This window comes from Pseudorca crassidens, chromosome 6 (genome assembly GCF_039906515.1).
Source record: "Pseudorca crassidens isolate mPseCra1 chromosome 6, mPseCra1.hap1, whole genome shotgun sequence".
Lineage (NCBI taxonomy): Eukaryota > Metazoa > Chordata > Mammalia > Artiodactyla > Delphinidae > Pseudorca > Pseudorca crassidens.
The window spans coordinates 11,628,305-11,654,605 of NC_090301.1; the positions used below are offsets into that span (position 1 = coordinate 11,628,305).

At 38.1% G+C, this 26,301-nt stretch overlaps 1 protein-coding gene across 1 annotated transcript in view; it reads left to right on the forward strand.

The window, feature by feature from the left end:
• COL4A4 (collagen type IV alpha 4 chain) overlaps nucleotides 1-26,301 on the forward strand; it is a 135,821-nt gene that overhangs the window by 4,412 nt on the left and 105,108 nt on the right. Inside the window, exons 2-4 of the mRNA XM_067740375.1 lie at nucleotides 13,056-13,222; nucleotides 16,779-16,821; nucleotides 24,842-24,919. Coding sequence (XP_067596476.1) covers nucleotides 13,167-13,222; nucleotides 16,779-16,821; nucleotides 24,842-24,919 — 177 coding nt within the window. The 5' untranslated portion in view covers nucleotides 13,056-13,166. The remainder of the gene's footprint in view (nucleotides 1-13,055; nucleotides 13,223-16,778; nucleotides 16,822-24,841; nucleotides 24,920-26,301) is intronic.

Here is a 26,301-nt window from a genome sequence, read left to right on the forward strand (position 1 = left end):
CACTCGATACATCTACTTCACCATCTCGTTGACCAAACTGGTCACTTCATTTTGAAAGTGATGGGGAAATAATCTACCACATGCCTGGAAGAGCTCTGGAAATATTTGATGAATGTTAGTAATGCTCATCACATACATCGTGTAACTCACTTATTTTAAAACTTCCAGAAGCTCCTGTTTTTCTTTACAGCTTATTTCACACTTCTTAGGATAGAAGAGAGTGGTCCAAAGTCAACTTTTGAAAAATCTCCTATGTCACCCCATACTTCTCAAGTTCACCGTACAGCCTTCTTTACCTCACGCTTTTGTACTTGCCATTCCCTCCACCTTGAGGGACCTCCCTTTCGGTCTGTCTGGTGCAACCCTTGAATTTTGAGACCTAGATCAAAGGTCAAAGATCATGGTCTCTGTGAAGACCTTTGTCCAGACCTTTATTATGGATCACAGAAACAGTGTCATGTATTTTACTCTTCCACACTACAAGGCCTTTGAGGGCAGGTACAGAGATTAATTTTTTTAATATAGTAACTGCGACATTTAAAAATAAATTTATTGAGGTTTAATTTATGTACCCAAATCTGTACCTAGTTAAAGTACACAATTCATGGAGTTTCACAGATGCATACAGCCTGTGAAATCAATAGCATGATCCTGATACAGAGCTTTTCAATCACTCCCTGAAGTTTCCTCCTGTCCAGTTTCAGTCCATCTCTCACTCCCTGTCCATTCCCAGGCAACCACTGATCTGTTTCCTGTCATTGTAGGTTGGTTAGCATTTTCTAGAATTTTATGTAAATGGAGTCATACAGTGTGTACCCTTTGGTGTCTGGGTTCTTTGGCTCAACAGAACAATACTGAGATTGATCCATGTTACGTGTATCAGCAGTTTGTTCTGTTCTATAGCTGAGTAAAATTCCATTGTATGGACATCGCTTTTTTAAAGATCCAGTTACCTGTAGGACATTTGAATTGTTTCCAGTTTGGGGCTACTAGAATACAGCTACTATGACTATTTTTGTACAAGGCTTTGTGTGGACATGTGTTTCCACTTCTCTTGAATAAATACCTAGGAGCGAAATGGCTGGACCATAGGGTAGATGTATATTTAATCATAAAAGAAAGAGTTTTCCCAAGTAGCTGTATCTTCATTCTCATCAGCAATGTATGAGAGTTCCAGTTCCTCCATGTATTTTTGGTGCCTTCTTTTGGTATTGCCAACTTTTTAAATTTTAGCTAGTCAAATGGTTACACAGTGGCAGTTAACGTGCTTTTGATTTCTCTAATAACTAGAGATGTTGAACATCTTTTCATGTACTTATTAACCATTCAGAGAACTTTCGTGAAGTGTCTGCTCAGCTCTGTTCCCCATTTAAAAAATTGGTTGTTGTTCTTACCGTTGAGTCATAATAGCTACTTATATATTCTGGATACAAGATCTTTGCCAGATGTATATATTTTGAATATTTCTCCCATTCTGTGGCTTTTCTTTTCATTTCCTTATTGGTGTCTTTTGAAGAGCAAATGTTTTTATTTTGATGAAGCTCGATTTATCAACCTTTTCCTTATGGTTTATGCTTTTCCTGTTATCTGAGAAATCTTCACCTATGCTAACATTGCAAACATTCTTCTATGTTTTCTTCTTTTATAGTAGTTTTACATTTAGATCCATGATCCATTTTGAGTTAATTTGGGAGTATGGCGTTAGGTAAGGATCTATTTTCTAACATTTTTTTCTGTATGGATATCGGGTTGTTCCAACACTATTTGTTGACTTTTTCTGTTAAATTGCCTTGGCACCTTCATGGAAAATCATTTGATCATCTCTGTTTGGGCCTTTTTGTTCTATTGATCTACACATCTCTTTTTTTTTTTTTTACCAATACCATATTGTTCTTATTACTGTAGCTTTATAGCAGATCATGGACTCAGGTAATATAAGTCCTCCAACTTTATTGCTCTTTTTAAAAATAGCTAATGCTATCCTAGTTCATTTGTGTTTACATAAATATGTAATTTGCTTTGCTAATATTGTGTTAAGGAGTGTCGTATTTATGTTCATTAAAGATATTGGTCTGTAGTTTTCTTGTAATATCCTTGTCTGTTTGGTACCTGAGTAATACTAAGCTTGTAAAATGAGTTGACCAACGTTCTCTCTTCTATTTTCTGAAAGAGTGTGTGACGAATTGGTATTATTTCCATCTTAAATACTTGATAGAATTCACCAGTGAAGCCAACTGGTCCCGGAGTTTTCCTTGGGGAAGGTTTTTAACTACAAATTTAATTAATTATGAATTTAACTGTTATAGGGTTATTCAGGTTTTCTGTTACTTCTTGTGCCAGTTTTGATAATTAGCATCTTTCATGAAATGTGTTCATTTCTTATACATTGCCAAGTTTATTTGTCTATATATCTGTAGTGGTTTCCTCTTTGTCATTTATGACATTGGTAATTTGTCAAGTTAATCTATTTTATTTACCTTTTCAAAAAAAAACAAAGAACCACTTTGGGTTTTATTCATTTCTCTCTATTGCTTGAGTATTTTCTCCATTATTGATTTCCTCTTCTATCTTTATTATTTCCTACCTTTTACTTTAGGTTTAATTTGCTCTCCTTCTCTTAGTTTCCTAGGATAGGAACTTATAATTGATGATTAGACTTTTCTCTTTTCCTAATGTACACATTTATAGATCTAGTTTCTTTCTCTGCTCTGGGTAGGTTGTATCCCATAAGTTTTGATATGTTGTTTTCATTATCATTTAGTTCAAATTATTTTCTTCTTTGGCCCATGGGTTACTTGGGGTGGATTAATTTCTAAACATTTTGAACTTCCCTATATGTTTTATTGTTGAGTTCTAATTTAATTCTCTGCAAGATTTTAGTCTTTTGAAATCTGTTGAGACTTGTTTTATGTTTTATTATATAATTAATTTATCTTGGTGAACATACCATATCTACTTGAAAAGGATATATACTCTGCGGTTGTTGGGTGTAGTGTTATATATAAATAAATTAGGGCAAGGTAGTTGATAGTGTTGTTCAGATCTTCTGTGTCTTGACTGGTATTTTCTACCTTGTTCTATCAATTACCAAGAGAAGAGTTATTCTCCAACTATGTTTGAGAATTTATTTATTTCTCCCTTTAGTTTTTCAGTTTTTGCTTCATGTATTTTGAAATTCTGCTCTGAAGCCCATATGTTTGTAATATTTATCGATTTCTGATATATTAACTTTTTGATCATTATTGTCACTTTCCATCTTGAGGTCTCTTTTATGTGCTATTAATATAGCTCATCCACCTTCTGAGATGGCCCACACTCTGTGGAGTGTGTCTCTCTGTAAATAAATCCACTTGTTACCTTAAAAATATATAGGTAGCTCATCTGCTTTCCTTATGCTTGTGGTTTGTGTGGTGTATCTTTTTTCAGCCTTTTGTTTTCAATCTATTTGTGTCTTTTAATTTAAATTGTGTATCTTGTAGGCAGCATATACTTGGATTTTTCTTTTTTCTATTTTAAATCCAATATCTTGCCTTTAAACAGGAGTTTTTAGTGCATTTTCATGTAGTTGCTATAGTTGTTTTTAGGTCTGCCATCTCTCCATTTACTTTTTATCTATCTCATCTGTTTTTTGTTTCTTTTCTTCTTCCTAGCATTGTTTTGTGTTAATCAAATATTTTTTAGTGTTCCATTAAAATTTTTTTTTGACTTCTAGTTATATCTCTCTGCATTGTTGTTAGTGGTTACTTTAGGGATTATAGTATGCATCTTTAACTTTACCCAATCTACTTAAAAGTGATATTGAATTTTTGAATTCAGTTGAATTCAAATTGAATTCAATATTCAGTAAGTTGAAAATTTGATTTACCGAATATTGAGTTCAGGTAAATCAAATTCACTTTTGTATCCATAGTGCCTAGTGCCTAGCATGGCATTTGATACAAAATGGGAAACTGACATATATTGACAGATATTTCTTGAATGAATAATAGTCATAGGTGTTTTTTATGTTGTATCAAAGTTATATGGAGATGATTCCAAAAAAAATTTTTTTTTGGTTAATGCCAGGCTAGTTAATAGAAAATCACTTTAAATTTTAACCGTTATTATATATTTAGTGGATTTGAATTTACAAATCCTGTAATTTTCTTATGTAGTTAAGATTCTATGTATTATTTTGTTTCATTCCCATATGTGTAAAGTTGTAGTTGTAAAAATTTAACATAGACCTCTTCTTATCCTTAATTTCTGAAGTTTCAAAAATTTCTCATTTTCAAATTTTAGTGGGGAAATAATCTTACTTTAATAATGGAATTCTTTGTGGTTCTGTGAAACTTCCAACCACGGATTGTCTTGGCCATTCTGCCCACATGACATCCGTATCCAGTACACAGCACATTCTCTTGGCTTTGCTCAGTTATTTTCCAATGTGTAAATTTGACGCTGAAACACTAACTGTGTTTTATGGTCTGTAGCAGACTATGGGATGGCATAGTTTTGAAGCCCAGGTTTGAGGGATGCCCTTGAATCTTTTATTAGGTTCCAGAGTGGCAGAAGCATTCCTAGAGGAGTCTAGCTCCAGGTCTTGTCCTATAGGGAGGAAGCCACTAGGAGACTCAGTCTCTAGAACCAACTCCTGCCGGAAGCAAGGCAAACAGGGGTGGGCACAAGACAGGATGCAACCATGAGGAAAAGCAGGTGGTTAAGCTCTCCTTAGAAAGGGCCCAAGATTCACATCAAGGCGGTTCTCCTTCCCCACCGAGACAAAGCTTTTCTCCTCTCTTGGAACCAATTGGACACCTGCCCCAGTATTTCTGTTTAACCTTAAAAGTTCATTTGAACACTTTTGTGAAATCTCTCTCTCTCTCTTTCTCTCTCTCTCTCTTTTTTTTTGGCTTACATATCTGCCTGAAATGCTTTAACTTTCCTATAATCTAGTTAGAAATGGTGCCTTAAGATCTCCAACTGTCCTACAGGAGTTCTAGAGTTGAAATTCCAAACATAAAGACCTTCACAGGAGAACTCTAGTTTTCTGGGATTCATGGGAAACTGAATGTCTATGTATCACAGTGCACTGTTTTTTTGGGTTTTCTTTTTACATCTTTATTGGAATATAATTGCTTTACATTGATGTGTTAGTTTCTGCTTTATAACAAAGTGAATCAGTTACACATATGTTCCCATATCTCTTCCCTCTTGCATCTCCCTCCCTCCCACCCTCCCTATCCCACCCCTCCAGGCGGTCACAAAGCACCGAGCTGATCTCCCTGTGCTATGCAGCTGCTTCCCACTAGCTATCTGCCTTACGTTTGGTAGCGTATACATGTCCATGCGTCTCTCTCGCTTTGTCACAGCTTACCCTTCCCCCTCCCCATACCCTCAAGTCCATTCTCTAGTAGGTCTGTGTCTTTATTCCACAGTGCACTGTTGCATTTATAAATGACTTTCCCTGCTACTACTATATTGAAGGCTAAAGTTGTTCTTTCCGGAGATGAATTCCCCGAAACTTACCCATGAATTTTGAAGCTGTGCACTGTAGTGGTTAATAAGGGAAACTTTAGAGTTTGAGCCCTGGAAATGTCTCATACTAACTGTCATTATTTGTAAAAGGACATAGTCATATTACTTACCTTGTGGGGTTATTGTGAAGATTGAAGATCTGTGTTAAACCTTTAGCACAGGGCTTAGCATATAAGTTGCCTGCTGAAAATGCTGCTTATTATAATTTCTTATGGCGAGGAAGATGATGATGGCTTTCTGGTTGATAAAGCCAGATACTGACCTTTTCCTAAGAGTCCTCATAGAGTCCAGTTAACTCTGATTTTGACTAGACTTGTCCCCCTGTATACCTTCTTCTACACCAACTGAAGAGTCATCCCTCTGGATAACTTCTCCTGACGTTATCAAAGGTACTTTAGGAGAGACTGTCACAGCTTATTTCTCCTTCTCATTTGCCCAGATCTTCCTTCTTTCCCAGATCAAGTGTTGCCCCCCTCCTGAGGTCTGCCAGGCTTGCCCCAGTTCCCAGTTTTCTAACCCTTCTCTAATTTATCGGGAGCTCGTTTTGCCTGCATGGCGAATTAGGAAGGAAGGAAATAAACATTTATCGAGCTGCTACCACATGCCAGAGACTGTGCTAGGCACGGATTGTGACTCAAGTAATCCTCTCAAGCATTCATTTTACATACTGAGAAATCAAGAGCCCAGGGTGGGTACAGACTTGCTCAGGGTTATACTGGTAAGTGATCAAGATCTGAACACCAGTCTTTGTAACTCTACAGTCCTGCATTCAGTCCCTCACCACGAGACCACAAGGTACCAGGAGAAGAAGGCAGCGGGTCTCTAGGGAGGAGGGAAGACGTCATCAAAAGCAAACGCGAGCCTTTCAGTATGTTGGTTGCGGGTGGGCACTTCCCAGTGGAATCAAGGGCTGTTACTGCCAGAGCTTACTCCAAAGGCAGCTCTCAGAGGTCTGAAAGGTCTAGGGAATCCAGAGTCGCTCCCCCTGCAGGTAGAATCACAGACCAAGAATAAGCTGGGGGAGTAGTGCTTTTGACATGAGACATCTAGCATTCTGAGTTAAGAATGTCATTCTTAACTTGGAGGTAAAGGGAGCATCTGGTTTTGAAAATCAGTTGTGTATCTGTGGAACCTATATCACCTGCATGTGTTTCCCACGTGGTGACATTATTAAGACTGTGGTCAAATGTTCTGTTGGTTTTGGGAGGAGACCTCATGGAGAAAAATGGTAATAAAAGCCTATATTGGCAGAATGGTGGATTAGCTGATATATTGTCCATTTGGCCCTGGACTAGCAAAGTCAACTCCAAGGTCAACTGAGGCCTGTGCAGCACTCTCAAACAATTCAGCTGAACCTAGGGGGAAGGCAAGGCGGGGGCAAGCCTGGCCGGAATCCAGCAACATTCTGGATTGGAGCTCACGTTGGAACTTAGAGATATTCTCAAGAATTTACTTGAGCAGTTCTCAAGTTTTCCACGGTTCCTTCTCAGGGAACATGATGCTCCAGCCACATTCCAGTAGTGCATGGACCACACAGATTCGTGACTTGCTTTCAAAACCTTGTGATGTTTGACGGGATTGACTGTTTTCGCTAAAAAGCTGAAATCAACCTGAAGGCTTTGAAAGTCTGCAGGTAGAGTCAACCCAAAGATACGGGGTTTTAGAAAGTAACCAACTTGGATGTTGGGAAAAGGTCAGGTGACTTAACAGGGAAAGCATGAGCCTCTAAGTAGATATCCAGCCACCAGGCATGCCATTCTTTTTCTGGGAGCGTTTTTCTAACCCCTGAGGCCCCTTGCTTATATCTTTACAAAAGCTGAGCCTTTAGGAATTCTATTTTGGAAAGATAAAGGTATACAAAAGTAGGTGTTCAGACCATCCAAAAAATTTAGGCTTGGAAACAGAGTCTTCAGATAGCTCAGTGTCAGAAAGTCAAAGGAAAGACCATGTAGTCAGTGAGTTAATAAGAAATGATTTCCCTGAAAGAACAAATATTGTTAAAAAGGGCTCAGAGACTTAATGTTACCTGGGAAAAGAAAAGACATTATGTTTCTGTTACCTTTTGTGACTGGAAGATTCCACTCCTCAGTCTCCTGTTTATCTGGTCCTCCAATCTTGGCCATTGCCCCCCGCCCATCCCCCAATTGATGAGAACTCCAGCACGGTGTATTTCTATTCAAGATTGGGTTGCAGAGAAAACAAATTCCCCATGGTACAGAGAATGATTTGGAAGATCTCAGATCCTGTTCCCAGACCTAGCCTTTGGAAAATTTTGGGCACAGACTCCTAAGCAGTCCCAGGGGAATTGGAGTCCAGGAATTTTCATAAAGGAGTGAAGAAAAAAAAATAATCCCAGGGAGTTGGAGGAAGAGAACACAATGATATCTGCTGAATATGCATGCTAGAAATTACTGATATAAATACACTGCTGGGCAAGAGCCTGTGGACTTGGTCAGTGAGGGAGATGGATGTCAAAGGCCCAGGGCACGGACGTTCAGCTTCCCTGTTGCGGGTGGGTGGCTTCAAATGAGCTCCCTGAGGTATGTCGCAGCCTTGGGAGCAGCTGTGATGAGGACAGTGCTTTTTATCGGACTCTGCTGCTTGAGAGATCAATTCGCTCAAGAAAAGGGAATTGACTGCAAGACTGCGTCAGGAATTGGGGGGGCTCTCGGGAAGGAGCCGGTTTTTTCATCCTCTCATGAGACCATCTGTCTTTCTCTTTTTGTGTTTTCCTCTCTTGGAAACAGCTTTTTCTGATTACTTAGCTTATCTGTTTCCTCTAAACTCGGGCTTGCACTTGGCCTTGACTTGTCCCAGTTTTCTAACGCCTGGCTGTACTTCAGGATGTACTGGATGCGTCCTTCCTCCCTCATCTCCCTTTCTTCTCTCAGTGTCCTAATTTCAGAGGACTGGTTCAAAAGATGTTTTTGTACCATCTTCTGGCCCTGAGTTCTGTGTTACCAAGCCAAGCTCTGGGTTGGGTCAAGCTTTGGTTATTCCCCAAGTTTCCGTGTGCCTGGGGAGATGGAATCAGGTGGTGAAAACCTGGTCATGCCCTCAATTAAGAGCCAAAGGTGGGGACTTAGGGGGCTCTGATACAGCACTCCATAGCACTCAACACTCCCTTCTTGAGAATAACAGTTGGCAGAATAAAGCACACCCTTTGAAAGGTACAGAAGTTTTGAAAAAGTTTCCAAGGTAGGCATTCTCCCAGTGCTGTTGTTTCTATATGTTTTAGTGGCATTGCATTTGGGTTGTTCAGGCTTTTTTTTTTTTTGATAGACTCCAATTAGAAACATCCTGTCTTGGCCACTCCTATGTGATGACAGCCTTTTATTTATGAGAAGATAGGTTAGAGGGATGCTGTTCTGGGGTGTTTTTATTTGGTGTCATCAAAAGCATGGTTGAGACCAAAGGTTTTTTGCTCTTAACACAGGCAGTTGCAACAAAGGAAATCCTCGTAGACTGTTGTGGGTACCATGTGTGACAGCCTTTTGGGAGTAGAGTGCTGTACACTCCGCTGTTCACGGTGTCTAGCTGACGGCCAGATGGGCCTTTACTTAGCTGTGACCTAGGAGCTGCACCCTAGGCTGGAGAACAGTCCTAAAGTCTCTGCAACTCCTCTGTAGCTTTGTTTTCAGGCTAGACAGATGCGTGGAATGAGCAAGTAGTCATGCTAGGCTTTCTCTAGGTAAAACAGTGAACAAGGCAGTGGTTTTCCTTTTTGCAGCTCGTCTAAGGCACAGAGCCCCAAACTGAGGTACATGTACCCTTGGGAGACCAAAAGATTCTTAAAAGTTATGCAAGCAGCTTGGACAAGTAATTAAAGGAATTAATTTCTCAACTGTTACAGATATTATTTCTTAGGGTTGTTCTATCTGAAAATGGGCCTTTGGACTAGGTTCTCACCACCCCTTTCACAACTGTCCTTCTACTTTTCAAAAGAAAGGCATACCTCCACCCCATCCCTCTGCCCCATCCATCCCAAATGTTACCAGCCTGCTTTGTCCAGACCGTTTGTGGGGCCGGATGAAGGGTGTTGAGAACAGAAAGCATCTACCTTCTGGGCTGCACATCCCCTGGGCCACTTGGTTTCCCACTTTCTGTTTTCATCACGATTGAAGGAAGACTCTATCAAGTGGTAGATCTTTCAAAATGATTCCTGAGGATAAATTCTATATTGCTTTTGATATGCAACTCAAGAGAAGTTCTCAGAATTGAGTGACATTTGTGTTACAAATTCCTTCCATTCACAACTTCTGAACTTTGTGAATAAGTTTTATTAGGCTTTACAGCTTTAAAAATTAAAATGGAAGTAACATTGTTGCTGAACCTGTCTCATTCCAGTAAGAAGTATTATTACTCTAGGGCTAAATAAACTAACTGAGAAACAAAAGAGCCCACTTCTTTCATTGCCAATGACATTTCCAATATAATTTCACTTTTAATGTTTAGTAATTGTTTATAAAGATTTAAATTTATTTATGTCTTTGATGAATCATATACTACTAATAATCATAACAATAAGTCAATCCGGGAGAAAAATCTTTTTTAAGATTCAGAGATTTGTGACTATAAGAAATTAAAAAAATATCGAATTTATATGTATTTTTGTTGCAGAGAAGTAGTGTGGGGTGATCAATATGATTTTCAAGTATAAAATTATATTGCACAAGGATATATGTGGGGGAGTGGAATGGAAAGACAAAATCATGAAGAAAAATAATGTTAAAAACCGTGTGCATATATTTTATACTGATGATGGTGAAAATCAGATTGCCTGGTATTGTGATGTACTGGCTACAGCTAAAATAGTGCTGCAATAAAAACAATAAAATAGTTTTTTATTTTTTATAAAAAATAGTTTTTTATTTTTATAGTTTTTTAAAAACTATAAAATAGTTTTATTTTATAGGTAACCATTTACAATGTTCCAAATTATACTCCTTGCAATAAAAAGATTAAAGATTTTATATGTTAACTTTAAAAAAGGAAGAGAGGGTTCAAATAGGTTTTTCAAAATTCTAATGGGAGTTTGAGAGCAGAAAAGTCTGAAGGCTGGGGTGTCAGTTGGGAGAAGGGACATATGTTGGAGTCCAGAAATCCAGATTCTGCCATTTAGTAGCTCTGCAACTTTGCACAATTAATTAAATTGATCCAGTGTCTTTTTTTTTTTTTTTTTTGGTCGTGCTGTGGGGCTTGTAGGATTTTAGTTCCCTGACCAGGGATTGAACCCTGCCCCATGGCATTGAGAGCGCGGAGTTCTTAACCACTGGACGGCTGCCAGGGAATTCCCCAGTTTGCTTTTCTTACGCAATGAAAATAATACTTTTCTTGCTAAACTGTGGTGAAAAGAGGTGACTTGATTGTGGGCAACACTCTAGGCAGAGGGTCCTACGTATAATCAGTAAGTGTTGGTTTCTCATTACTTCTTCCAATGCCATTATGATTTTTCTCTCCATCTCCTTCATTCTCCCTTCTTCTACCCTCTTGTATATTCAAAATTAGCCTCATCTTACACCCCCTATTAAATATATTTGATTCACATTTGAAAGGTCCCAGAGTGTCTTCTATAAGTCCATTCATCCAACAGATATACATTGGGTACTTATTATATTTCAGAGACTATTATGGCACTGGGGGTAAACGTGTGAATAAAAAAAGATGAAATCCCTATTGTCATAGAGCTTATATAGTAACTAAGTGCATGGTGATGGGAATGCATTGGCTACTCCCAGCATAGCAGTGTCCTCTCACTGTTAGTTAATGTCCTTTCACATTGGACAGTCCCACTGACTAATGGGAGACCAGTTAGGTTCCTGCAGGTTGGTTCAGCTGTCCATTCATGCATCTATCCACCCAGCCATCTTTTCAATTAAAATGTACTGAGACACTCCTAGATGTTAGGGCCACCATCAGACATTCTTCCTCTGAAAGGTGACCACAGCAACACACTATTTTAACAAAATCCCCTTGATGCATGCTTTACCACAATGCGTCTGGAGACTAATTGCATGATGTATCTATTTTTTGGTTAAAATGCAAATACCTCTGGTTTTCTTTAATTTTTGACTGTGTTTCCTATTTGTTTAAAATATCAAATACATTTTGAATGATTCAAACCAATTTGTATTCCTCATAAAACAATAATTTGTTTTACAGAGACTTGCTTCTGGAATGCAAGTAAAAAAATATTTTAAATGATGGATTTAGGGATGGGAGAAGATCTAGGTACTCAAAGTGATTCTGTTTCTACTTGGTTTTGAGACTATCATGGAATGTTGTTCCACCACTTACTTGGAAAACTAGTCTTTCATAAATGCAACACTGAGTTAGTTTATCCAGATTTTATCCAGAAGTTTAAAAATAGTTTGTAACATTCTACACTCCCAGTTTCCTTCTCTCTACCCAATTCTTACAGATACAGCTCTTCAGAGAAGCCAAAGTTTTAAAGATGAGACATTTCAGTTCGTTCGGCCAAAGAGATCTTTTATCAAAGCATACAGTTCTTAGAGTCAAAATATTTTTTCTTTTTTAAAATTGAGATAAAGTTCACAAAATAAAACACCCCATCTTTACTCTTTTAAAGTTTATAATTCAGTGGTTTTTAGTGTTCTTAGAATGTTGTGCAACCATCACCACTGTCCAGTTCCAGAACATTTCCATCACCCCAACTCTCCCCTTCTCCAACCCCTGATAATTACTAATCTATTTTCTGTCTCCATGAAGTTGCCTATTCGGGACATTCCATATACATGGAATTATACAGTATGTGATTTCTTTCACTTGGGATAATGTTTTCAAGGTTCATCCATGTTGTAGCACGGATTGGTACTTCACTGCTTTTTATGGTCGAATAGTATTCCGTTGTATGGATGTAGCACGTTTTGCTTATCTATTCATCGGTTGCAGTGAGTCGTTCCCATATTTTGGCTATTACAAATAATGCTGCAGTATATATTCATGTACAAGTTTATGTGTGAACATATGTTGTCAGTTCTCTCGGGTATATACCTAGGAATGAAATTGCTGGGTCATATGGTAACTCTATGTTTAACTTTTTGACGACCTGCCAGAATGTTGTACCATTTTACATAAAAACATGTTTATATGTATTTGCTGTATGTAGGCAAAATGTGTATTTCTATACTAGGGGATTCCTTTTTAGTTTCAAAAAATTAAAAAAGCACTTGAAAGAATTGTAGCTTGGATTTTTAAGAGAAAAGATTAAATAGAAGAAAATTCCCCTTAGCGAAATGAAGCAATATTTTTTGTACAAGCATTACATACATATATCTTTTCATTTCTCAAAAATATATTTATGCTGTAAAGAATTTGAGAATATTTTTACTTGTAAGAATTAAAAATTAAGTATTCAGTTTAACCATTGCTAAGAAAAGATTGTTATGTCAAAACACTGTTGAAGTTCCCCTTTAGAAAATATTTCCATCACTAACTCTGAATGATGAAAGTAATTATTTTCAACATTATAATGCATACTCTGTTTTAAGAGATATATTTATATTTAACATATACAGACTTTAAACCCAGGACATAGAACCTCACTTGTAGATGAGAGTCTTCTGGAAGAGAAGAGTGGCAGAATTTTTTTTAAGTACCAAGATTTGACTATGAAGTAATTCGTGCACATGGCATTGGTAAGGCGCTCTTTCAGGTGGATCAAGCCCTTGGCCACAGATTCCTGGTGAGTGTCCTCAAGTACGATCACTGGTTTTTATTTAATAATTTCCCCTAAAGGTTGGTTCTGCAGGTGTAAATTATCTGAATGCTTCACATGTCAAAAAGCCCAGTTGTTCCAGAAATCTATGGATTATGCCTGCTGCCATTCTGTGATTCATTTTTATTATTAAACAGCAGTCCTCTCTCCTCTCCGCCAGTTGCACCCACATGATCACCCAGTGGGAGGACGCACAAGCCTACAGATTCTTGCTCTCCTATTCACTGGGTTTGAATAGCAAAAACCTTCTCATACGTCCAGAGCAGCAGGGTCCCTATAACTAGGAGAGTTAGGACAATGCACTTCATGAGTGGGGTAGGCAGAATAATGACCACACCCTAATCCCCAGAGCCTCTGAACGTGCTCTGCTATGTAGCAAGGGGGAATTATGGTTGTTGATGAAATTAAGGTTGCTAATCCGCTGACCTTGCCATGAGGAAATTATCCTGGATTATCTGGGTGGGCCCAGTATAATTAAAAGGGTCCCTAGAAGCAAAAGAGGAAGGCAGAAGAGTGAGAGTCGAGAAGGAGATGTGATGAAAAGAGCAGAGGTCAGAGGGTTGCAGCAAGGGAGAGACTCAGCTGGTCACCACTGGCTTTGAAGGTGGAATAGACCGTGAGCCAGGGAATGCAGGCAGCCTTTAGAATCTGGAAAAAGCAAGGAAACTGAGTCTCCCTTGGAGCCTCCAGAAGGAACACAGCCCTGCCAGCACCTTGATCTTCTGCCAGTGAGACCTACTTCAGACTTCTGACCTCCAGAACCATAAGAGAATAAATTTGTATTGTTTTCAGCCACTGAGTTTGTGGTCATGTGTTACAGCAGCAGTAGGAAACTAATATGAGATTATTCGAGGTGACTAAAAAAAATTTTGGGAATTAAGACAGGGAAATGTTAAACGGTGAAACATGTGAGAAGTTTTGGAGCTGATGAATATGTATTGATGGGCAGTGAAGGGAGAGAGGGGGATGGGAGGGAGGACGCAATTCTTTCAGAAATGCAGCCAAGTCTTATTTATTTGGAGCGAATGTGAAGCAAACTGCAAAGTACTCTTAATTTTGAATTGTTCTTTAAAGAAAAAAAAAAAGTAACCCCACTCCTAAGCATATATCTGGAAAAGATGAAAATTCTAATTCAAAAAGGTAACATGAACCCGTGTTCATAGCAGCACTATTTACAATAGTCAAGACATAGAAGCAACCTAAGTGTCCGTCGACAGATGAATAGATAAAGAAGATATGGTGTAGATATATGCAATAGAATATTACTCAGCCATAAAAAAGTATAAAATAATGCCATTTGTGGCAGCATGGATGCAACTAGAAATGATCATGCTAAGTGAAGTCAAACAGAGAAAAACAAATATCATGTGATATTGCTTATATGTGGAATCTAAAAAAATGATACTAATGAACTTATTTACAAAACAGAAACAGACTCACAGACATAGAAAACAAACGTATGGTTACCAAAGGGGAAAGAGAGGGAAAGGATAAATTAGGAGTTTGGGATTAACAGATGCACACTACTATATATAAAATAGATAATCAACAAGGACTTACTGTGTAGCACAGGGAACTATATTCGGTATCTTGTAATATATATTGGAAAAGAATCTGAAAAAGAATGTGTGCATATATATATCTGTATCAGTTTACTGTAGACCTAAAACTAACACAGCATTGTAAATCAACTATAATTTAAAAAAAAAAACATAAAAAATAGAATTGCCTTATTTTTTTAAAAACCTGCTGTATTTAAAAAAAAAGGAATTGCCTTATTTTTAAATATATTAAGCAGCGGGAGGAACAAATGGGGGATGGGGTGGGGGGAGAAGGGACAGTCACAGGGATTCCGATCTGTTCGAGTGCCACCTCCCAGCCACTCTGCCTACAGCCTTTTGGGCACGTTATCCAACATTTCTGAGTCAGTTTGCTCTGGTGTAAAATGTGGAAAAACCTACGTTGCCTACAATTTTAATGAGACTATATATACGGAGGCCAAAATTGCTATAAGATGTAACCTGTCCTTATTTACAAATGTCCAAAGGGATAACGACCTGATTAAACAACAGTTGTTGTAAATACTTTTTGATTTAAAACAGTTTATTCCCTCTATTTAACACGTCTTTCCCCTTTTTCTTTTCTGATTTACTCCATTACTACACTGAAATGCCACCCTGGCCTATACTGGAATTGTCATGAATTCCAAGAGAAGGGTCGCGGAGAAGGGGGACTTTAGTGTGGAGGCCCGTGAGTGTGGGCCGGACCCACTCCCAGTCCCCCATCTCCTAGCCTGGGTCTCACGCAGAGGCACGGCTCTGTAGGTTTCTGTAATGCTTATCAGCATCTCAACGCAAGAAGAAGGAGCCGAGGATGGAGAAATAAGCCTCCTTTGGACAGGAGGTTTCAGAGAGGAGAAGGCTCTACACGAAAAAAGGGACAAGGGTGGCAGAGAAATCACAGCCCGAGTCTGGGCCCCAGTTCTCCTCCCATCCAAGCTCTGTTTTAAGGATTCAATGCGATGACGGATGTGGAAGCTCTTGGACGGTTATAAGCCCGAGGCAGACATACGCAGTTTTGAGTGGTTGTCCTAGTCACTCCAGGCTGCTGTGACACATACCATCGACTGGGGGGCTTATGAGCAATACAAATTTATTTCTCACAGTTCTGGAGGCTGACCGTCTGAGATCCGGGTATCAGCATGGGCATGTTTTTGTGAGGACGCTCTCCTGGGTTGCAGACTGCTGGCTTCTCATCGTATCCTCACATGGGAGAAGGACTGAGAGAGAGCTCTCCAGGTCCTTTTAGAAGGGGAATAATCCTATTCACAAGGACTGCACCCTCATGACCTAATACTCCCAAAGGCCCCACCTCCTAATACTATCACATGGGGCTTAGGATTTCAACATATGAATTGGGGTAGGACACACACATTCAGTCTTTTTTTGGTTGCATCTTTCCTGTTAAAATTTCTCTATAATAATGATGTTACCCCAGTTGGATTTCTGCCTCACTTTTAAGACCCTGAACTACCTAACTCTCCCCTGACTTGTTCGTATTGTTTTCCAAACCGTCTCCCCAGTCCGGTTAGGTTTCTTCCATCCTCCCTCCTTCCGGCTGGTTCCACTTAACAGCATCCAGGATACACTAGTCTTTGCAGCAATTCCTGGACAAGGCTGCCTCCTTCCAGCTTTCCTCTAGTTTTCATTATGAGAGTCGTCTCCCTCCAATCATCCGTCCATCCAGGTCTCACCTTCCAAGTGTCCCCACCGCACCCAGCACAATGAGGACCACACCAAAGGTTGTGAGTACTTGACTGATTAAAAGGAGGAAATGTAGTGATGATATCCAGAGAGAGGATAACATTTATCTTGTCACTTGTGACAATCAACTGGCAATAGTAACCTTATTGGAAACTAAAAAAAAAGGTTTCTGGAGTTAATTCTTGTGTTCTTTTTCTTTTTAGTTTGTTTTGCATTAAAACCAGCAGTTTAAATTAATCCGCGTTTTTGCTTTTTCGTAGGTTGCTCGTACTTATTCTCTTTTCTGTACAACATGCGTACGGGGTAAGTCCATTAATGAGCTCTGATTGCATGTTGAAAATTCACTGTATTGAATGAATCATTTTTATTATACTTTTTTAACCATTTTTAAAAATGCAAGTATAGTTAATTTACAATATTGTGTTAGTTTCAGGTGTACAGCAAAGTGATTCTGTTTATCTATCTATCTATCTATATCTTGATTCTTTTCCATTATAGGTTATTACAAGATATTTAATATAGTTCCCTGTGCTATGCAGTAGGTCCCTGTTGGTTATCTGTTTTATATATAGTAGTGTGTATATGTTAATCCCAAACTCCTAATTTATCCCTCCCCTCCTTTCCCCTTTTATAACCATAAGTTTGTTTTCTGTGTCTGTGAGTCTATTTCTGTTTTGTAAATAAATTCATTTGTATCATTTTTTTAGATTCCACATATAAGCGATATCATATATTTGTCCTTCTCTGGCTTATTTCACTTAGTATGATAATTTCTAGGTCCATCCATATTGCTGCAAATGGCATGATTTCATTCTTTTTTATGGCTAATATACCATTTGTTATATATATATATATATATATATATATATATATATATTTACCACATCTTCTTTATCCATTCATCTGTTAATAGACATTTAAGTTGCTTCCATGTCTTGGCTATTGTAAATAGTGCTGCTATGAACATTGGGGTGCATGTATTTTTTCAAATTAGAGTTTTCTCTGGATAAATACCCAGAAGTGGGATTTCAGGATCACATGGTAACTCTATTTTCAGATTTTTAAGGAACCTCCATACTGTTCCTCATAGTGCCTGAACCAATTTATATTCCCACCAGCAGTGTAGGAGGGTTCCCTTTTCTCCACACCTTCTCCAGCATTTATTATTTGTAGACTTTTTTTTTTTTTTTTTTTGCGGTACACGGGCCTCTCACTGCTGTGGCCCCTCCCGTTGTGGAGCACAGGCTCTGGACGCGCAGGCTCAGCGTCCATGGCTCACGGGCCCAGCCACTCCGCGGCATGTGGGATCTTCCCGGACCGGGGTATGAACCCGTGTCCCCTGCATCGGCAGGCGGACTCTCAACCACTGCGCCACCCGGGAAGCCCTATTTGTAGACTTTTTGATGATGGACATTCTGACTGGTGTGAGGTGATACCTCATTGTAGTTTTGATTTGCATTTCTCTGATACTTAGCAGTATTGAGCATCTTTTCATGTGCCTCTTGGCCATCTGTATGTCTTCTTTGGAGAAATGTCTATTTAGGTCTTTTACCCGTTTTTTATTTGGTTGTTTGGCTTTTTTTTATATTAAGCTGTATGAGCTGTTTGTGTATTTTGGAAATTAATCCCTTATCAGTAGCATCATTTGCAAATATTTTCTCCCAGTCCATAAGTTGTCTTTCCATTTTGTTTATGGTTTCTTTTGCTTTGACAAAGATTTTAAGTTTAATTAGGTCTCATTTGTTTATTTTTGTTTTTATTTCCATTACCCTAGGAGACAGATCCAAAAAAATTTTGCTGCAATTTATGTCAAAGGGTGTTTTGCCTATGTTTTCCTCTGGGAGTTTTATAGTATCCTATCTTACATTTAGGTCATTAATCCATTTTTTTTAACATCTTTATTAGAGTATAATTGCTTTACAGTGGTGTGTTAGTTTCTGCTTTACAACAAAATGAATCAGTTATATATATACATACGTTCCCATATCTCTTCCCTCTTGCGTCGCCCTCCCTCCCACCCTCCCTATCCCACCCCTCCAGGTGATCACAAAGCACCGAGCTGATCTCCCTGTGCTATGCGGCTGCTTCCCACTAGCTATCTACCTTACGTTTGGTAGTGTATACATGTCCATGCCTCTCTCTCGCTTTGTCACAGCTTACCCTTCCCCCTCCCCATATCCTCAAGTCCACTCTCTAGTAGGTCTGTGTCTTTATTCCCGTCTTACCCCTAGGTTCTTCATGACCTTTTTTTTTCTTAGATTCCATATATATGTGTTAGCATATGGTATTTGTCTCTCTCTTTCTGACTTACTTCACTCTGTAAGACAGACTCTAGGTCTATCCACCTCATTACAAATAGCTCAGTTTCGTTTCTTTCTATGGCTGAGTAATATTCCATTGTATATATGTACCACATCTTCTTTATCCATTCATCTGATGATGGACACTTAGGTTGTTTCCATCTCCAGGCTATTGTAAATAGAGCTGCAATGAGCATTTTGGTACATGACTCTTTTTGAATTATGGTTTTCTCAGGGTATATGCCCAGTAGTGGGATTGCTGGGTCATATGGTAGTTCTATTTGTAGTTTTTAAAGGAACCTCCATACTGTTCTCCACAGTGGCTGTATCAATTTACATTCCCACCAACACATTAATCCATTTTGAGTTTATCTTTGTATATGATGTTAGAGAATGTTCTAATTTCATTCTTTTACATGTAGCTATCCAGTTTACCCAGCACCACTTATCAAAGAAACTGTCTCTTCTCTGCTGTATATTCTTGCCTCTTTTGTTGTAGAGTAATTGACCATAGTACATGGTTTTATTTCTGGGCTTTCTATCCTGTTCCATTGATGTTTATGTCTGTTTTTTGTGCCAGTACCATACTGTTTTGATTACTGTAGCTTTGTAGTATAACCTTAATTCAGGGAGCGTGTTTCCTCCAGCTCCGTTCTTCTCAAGATTGTTTCGGCTATTTGGGGTCTTCTGTGTTTCCATACAAATTAAACATTTTTTTGTTCTAGTTCTGTGAAAAATGCAATTGGTAAATCGATAGCGATTGCATTGAATCTGTAGATTTCCTTGGGTAGTATAGCTATTTTGACAACATTGATTCTTTCAATCCAAATACATAGTATATCTTTCCATCTGTTTGTGTCATCTTTGATTTCTTTCATCAGTGACTTATAGTTTTCAGAGTACAGGTCTTTTGCCTCCTTACGTAGGTTTATTCATAGGTATTTTTTTTCTTTTTGATGTTATGGTAAATGGGGTTGTTTCCTTAATTTCTCTTTCTGATATTTCATTGTTAGTGTATAGGAATGCAAGAGATTTCTGTACGTTAATTTTGTATCCTACAACTTTACCAGATTCATTGACGAGCTCTAGTAGTTTTCTGGCAGCATCTTTAGGATTTACTATGTATAGTATCATGTCATCTCTGCAAACAGTGACAGTTTTACTCCTTTTCCAACTTGGATTCCTTTCATTTCTTTTTCTTCTCTGATTGCCAGGACTTTCAGAACTATGTTGAGTTAAGTGGTGAGAGTGGACATCCTTGTCTTGTTCCTGATCTTAGAGGAAATACTTTCAGGTTTTCACCATTGAGTATGATGTTAGCTGTGGGTTTGCCATATGTGACCTTTATTATGTTGAGGTATGTTCCCTCTATGCCCACTTTCTATAGAGTTTTTTTTTAATCATAAATGGATGTTGAATTTTATCAAAGGCTTTTTCTGCCTCTATTGAGATGATCATATGGTTTTTATTCTTCAGTTTGTAAATGTGGTATATCACATTGATTGATTTGCAGATATTGAAAAATCCTTGCATCCCTGGGATAAATCCCACTTGATCATGGTGTATGATCCTTTTAATGTATTGTTGGAGTTGGTTTGCTGGTATTTTGTTGAGGATTTTTGCCTCTGTGTTCATCAGTGATATTGTCCTATAATTTTCTTGTTTTGTGATATCTTTGTCTGGTTTTGGTATCAGGGTGATGGTGACCTTATAGAATGAGTTCAGAAGTGTTCCTTCCTGTACAAGTTTTTGGAATAGTTTCAGAAAGTTAAGTGTCAGCTCGTCTCTAAATGTTTGGTAGAATTGGCCTGTGAAGCCATCTGGTCCTGGACTTTTGTTTGTTGGGAGTTTTTAAATCACACATGCAATTTCAGTGCTTGTAATTAGTCTGTTCATATTTTCTATTTCTTCCTGGTTCAGTCTTGGCAGATTATACCTTTCTAAGAATTTGTTCATTTCTTATAGATTGTCCATTTTATTGGCATATAGTTGCTTGTAGTAGTCTCTTATGATCCTTTGTATTTCTGCAGTGTCAGTTGTAACTTCTCCTTTTTCATTTCTGATTTATTGATTTGATCCCTCTCCTTTTTTTCTTGATGAGTCTGGCTAAAGGTTTATCAATTTTGTTTACCTTTACAGAGAGTGAGCTTTTAGTTTCATTGATCTTTTCTCTTGTGTTCTAGTCTCTATTTCATTTATTTCTGCTCTGATCTTTATGATTTATTTCCTTCCTTTATGATGAAAACCTTTGGGTTTTGTTCATTCTTCTTTCTTTATTATACTTTTAAACAATTCACTCTCTGGGATTATTCTCTCATCTGTAAAAATGAAGTGTTGGATTAGATGAACTCTAAGGTTTCTTTTATATTCTACAGTTAAGACTGATTACCAAATTGCATAGGTATTAGAGATTTTTTTTTGTTTTATAATATAACCCTTTCTTCAAAACTTTTTTCAGAGTGGGCAGGAAGCAGCCGGGCCATTACAAGATTAAATCAAGAAGTATAAGATTAAATTTGAACGTTTTAATTCTGGAGAAGGATAAGCCTAGAACATTCCGTAATAAGTCCTCTTTCTTCTGCCTCCTCTCTAGAGAATCTAAGTTATTAAACCCAACTTCAGACATTTCTAGGAAATCCTACTAGAGGCAGCCTTTAGTCAGGTTCATCTTGAGAAAGCCAGACTGGTTTAAGTCACGCTAGTGAACACACGTCTGTCTATCCGTCCACTAGCTTGGATCCACCCGATCCAACTTCGGTGATTTCAAGTTATCATAGGTCTTTGCAGAGTGAATCAAAATAGAAAGTTGCCATGCATTCTCCTTTCCCTTTTAGTCAGGAGCAAAAGCACATGCATTGAAGAATAGGGCGCCCTAGGTTTTTGGCTTTGCCACTGATTCATCTCTTAACCTATTCAAGACTCAGTTTTCTCCTGTGGGAAGTGGGCATGATAAAATTTGCCCAACTTAGTTCTCAGGCATTTCAGAGAATCACCTCAAATAATGAACAGAAACATACTGAAATATTTGTGTGTGAATTATTTTTTCTCTTATCTGACTTTTCTAAGTTTCTTTTATATTACATTCTTTTTTTTCTATTACAGAAGTCTACAGAGCACTAAATTTTACTTCCTTTGTTACTTATGTCTCATATAAGTGCATATAACTCCTGAACCAAAGATTATTCTATCCTGGACCTTCCTGCCAAATTCTGGTATGCGAAGATTCTAGAGATTTCACACAGAGAGTGGCTCTACTGTAGGTGGGTTTTAAAGGGAGAGAAATAAATTGATGCAATCTCTATTAAAGGCAATTTGGCATTATCTATCAGGATTTTAAATGCACATGCCTGTTGACATAGCAATTTCCCTTTTTGGAATTTATCATACATATTTATTCTGACTTCTGCATAAAGGTGTATGCACAAGAATATTAGTTTAAAGGTAGTGTTTGATAGCAAAAAAGGGAGATAATGAAATGACCATCAATAAGGACTGATTAAATAGTACTTTGTTTGGTGGATAGTCATATGTTTTAATTCAGAATGATTAAGTGAGAAAAGCAAGGTACAAAGAAATATACCATTTGGGTAAAAATAAGACAAGGACAAAAATCACCAAAAGTGTGTGTGTGTGTGTGTGTGTGTGTGTGTGTGTGTGTGATCATTGTGTAAATATGCTCATAAATGCCCAGACACAGGTTTGAAGAGAGCGATTACCTTTAGGGGAGGGAACCGGGGGCCAGAGTTGGAAGATAAAATATCTTTTTTCCATTACACTATGTTGTACTGTTTGAATTATCATGTGCATATGTTATTTGTTTTGCCAAGAAAACCCAATAAAAGTAAAAAATGCAAGACTGATTACTAACCTGGAAGTTAGTAAAATATTTTCTTTAACTTTCTATGCAACAAATATTTGTTTAAAAATATCTGAGATAAAATAGATAGTGACTTTTCTTTTCTTTGAAGAAGAATGACACTGGTTTTTGAGAATGCCACTGTATTCCCAGTGAATGTGGTTTATATTTTGGGTGTTGACTTGTCTGAGATATTGTCTTGATCTCTTTTTAATGGGATTATACAATCTGTTTCTGAGGTGCAGTTTCTTCCTCTATAAATGCCCCCCCTTTAAAGTGATGTTTTTGGGGATATGTCTGATGTAGAAGAACTTTGTAGGGACTGAAATCACCTCGCTTTTTTCTTTTATTGGTCCAAGTCAAAGCTTTACATGTGTTCCTTTATTAGAATTCTGCTAATCTACTTTAAACTGATTCTTGTCTGAAATTTAATTTTGCTACAAACATCTCAATGATGCTTGGCACAATTAAGTTAAAAAAAAACAAACTTGCCTTTATTTTCAAGCCATCTAATCAACCGACCTTCTTTTTTCTCTGGTTATTTTGATATTTCACTGAACACATAGTAATGAATCCCAACCTTAAATGAACCCAAGTGTTCAGCCTAGTTATTTTAAGTGCTTTCATGCTGTCCTGACCTGGCCCTGAGCGTTTAAAAAATTGTTTTTACCTAATCAGGGTTTTGAACTTATTGTTTCTGCATTTATAGATAACAGGGTTCCTCAAAATTCGAGAGGCATATGTTTCTGAAACTTCAAATACATTTTTTTAAACTTAAATTATCTACTTGCTTGGCTCTTGTCAAGGTTTGAATTTTTATATACTTTTAATGACCCATAAGCATTATGTTTATAAAGATGTCCTTTTTATTAGTGCTTAAGTTAAAGATTTTTTATTGTGTCTGCACATAGTTTTCAAGAAAAAAGAGGTCTTAATGGTATGATTGAAAAGAAAAATGAATGCTGCTCAGACTCCTTTCCCTCCCATCACATATACATTCGTATGTATACATTTGTGTATTTCATGTGTACATATGTATATTCATGTATATTTATGCACATAAGTATGTTTGTATAGTTATGTATATATATCTTCTATCAGAACTGTACATATTGGTTCAGTTCCTTTATGTTTCCCCGTTATATGTTGGTCTAAAGGCTAAAGTCTACAGTGTCGTTAGTTTTAAGAGATCTATCGGTTATAGAAGCGTGTGGTCCTGTCCACACCTACGACTCCTGGCACCGAGAGCTGCTTTACCACATCCTCCCTCTCAACGTGCACCCCTGTCTGTGAACAAATGCTCAGTGCATTTTCACTGCAGGTGCATGATGCTGGCTGTCGTTGAGGATCTACTTATGGAAACAGTTCCTCTGGGACTACTGTATTGAAGTGACTGATGACTCACCATATACATAGAATTTGTGAGAAAAAGGGGCTGATTCTTCCCACGGGGCGTGCGTGCATGTGCGTGTGTGTGTGTTAAAGTTAAGACGAGATGCGACTGTGGGGTCATTCTCTAAAGAGAGTTGAAGAAAAGCTAGCTAAAAGTGGGGAAAGTGCTCAAGTTATTGAAGTCCAAGAGCTTTCTGGTTGAGACACACATTAGAGGGAGCCATCTTGGAGCAAATTGTAGGAAGACTAATTTTAATCCGAGTCCAAGGCTATGACTGCAGTTCTGACCCAGGAGGGCCTCCCTGTGGGACACATACCCTAGCTGATCTTGGAGATAAAGTAAGAGGGTCTTATTGAAAAAAAGCCAAGCTTATAATTTAAACTTGACACCACTGTGGTGTCTAGTTGTGTACACAACTACATAGTTAACATTCTAAGATTGTTCACAACTTGGTAAACGAAATCTTACCGAGAGAGAGATTGCAGAAGATTCTGATTAAAGCAGCGTAGCTTCAGGAGTTTTTTTTTTTAATCCTGGCTCACATAAACTTTTATCCTGCTCACATAACCATCAACTCTTTTATTATCAAGCCACAATGTAAGTTTTTTGCCTTTTTATATATCAATATTAGTCGTTTCACAGTTTCAGAGGTAAAATTATACTGTGACATTCTCATGAGTTAGATAAACCAACAGTGCTTGTTATAAGGTATTTACCATGTACCCATCGAGGTGATGAATACTGGTAAACTAAAGCAGATTCTTCACTTTCTAGGGTGGAAAGAAGTTTATTGGTCCCTGCGGGGGAAGAGATTGCTCTCTTTGCCAGTGCTTTCCTGAAAAGGGGTCTCGGGTAAGTGATGTAAAAATCAGCATGGGAAATGGGAGCGGGAAACGGGAAATTACTAATCAAAGGGCATAAAGCTTCAGTTACGCAAGATGAGTAAGTTCTAGAACTCTTCCGTCCAACGTTCTACCCACTCTCAGCAATAATGTTGTGTTCACTTAAAATTTTGTAGAATCACCTTGTACAGAAAGGATCCTGGTGCGAATGGTCCATGCCGGGTCGCCATTATTGATATTCATGTTGTATATCAACATTTTAAAGGCTCTGTCTGAGAAATTCTGCAGTGAGTTAAAAAAAAAAAAAACCTACTTAACTTTGTTTAAAGTAGTGTTTCCAGACATTTGACCACATGACGCTTGTTTGGACAGCACCTATTAAAATCCCGTGGAATAGTGTTCTGTAATCAAAGTGAGAGCTGCATTTATCATGTGCTTCTTATGTGCCAGGCACTGTCCTATGTGCTCAAAATGCTTTAGCTCACTGATCCCACACAACAACTCTCTTCCCATCTTATGGTACCATCTTTGCAGTGTCGAAGACTTCAGCACAGAGCAATTAAGTCCACCCAGGACGGTGCTCTTGATGACTACACCCGATTCTCTGCCCTGAGATGCACAGTAACCCTGACAGCATATAGGGTCTCTTACACATTTATTTATGAACCTCTCTCGTATATTCTGACAGCAGCAATTGGCAGGCACTAACTCATCTGTGCTGGAGTATTAGATCAAACCATCCTTTTGATTAAAAATACTCCCACAATCTTCCAAGAAAAGAGTATGTTTCAGAAGTTTTGGACAGTTTTTGAGTCAGATCAGTGATCGTTTTGAAACATGTCCAAATCGATCCCACAGGGCTGTGTGTGACACTGAAAAAACACAAATCAGTCAAGATGAGTCAACAAGGAGGTGAAATGTTACCTTTCTGAGAGAAAGGACCATTTTTTCTCCCACAGCATTGCTTTATCGTCACACGAGTTGTGTGACACATGTGCAGGTCCTTCGTTGTGTTCTTGCTGTAAGCAGCTACCTTGTTGAGCTGAAGTTATGGCAGATCGCTTTCTACTTAAACGGATTTGTTTCTTCTTCAGTAAAATTTTGGTGATCAGAATTTATCTCGAGCTTTTCCCAGCCACTTTCATGATACAATTTAAAAACTGCATTTCCAGGAAACAAAGTTAGGACCCTAAAAAAGAGCAGAAGTGCTTTAGCTTTTTTCATGTCAATGGACACAATACTCAGGAAGAAAGCCTGGCGTTTGTGTGAGGTTGTCCCTATAAACGTGCCAAGATTTTAAGACCCTTTGAGCTTGAGGCCCAAGAAGAATGTAGTGATCAGCTCCGTGGCAGGAATGGGATGGGGACATCACAAAACAAAGAGGGACAGTTG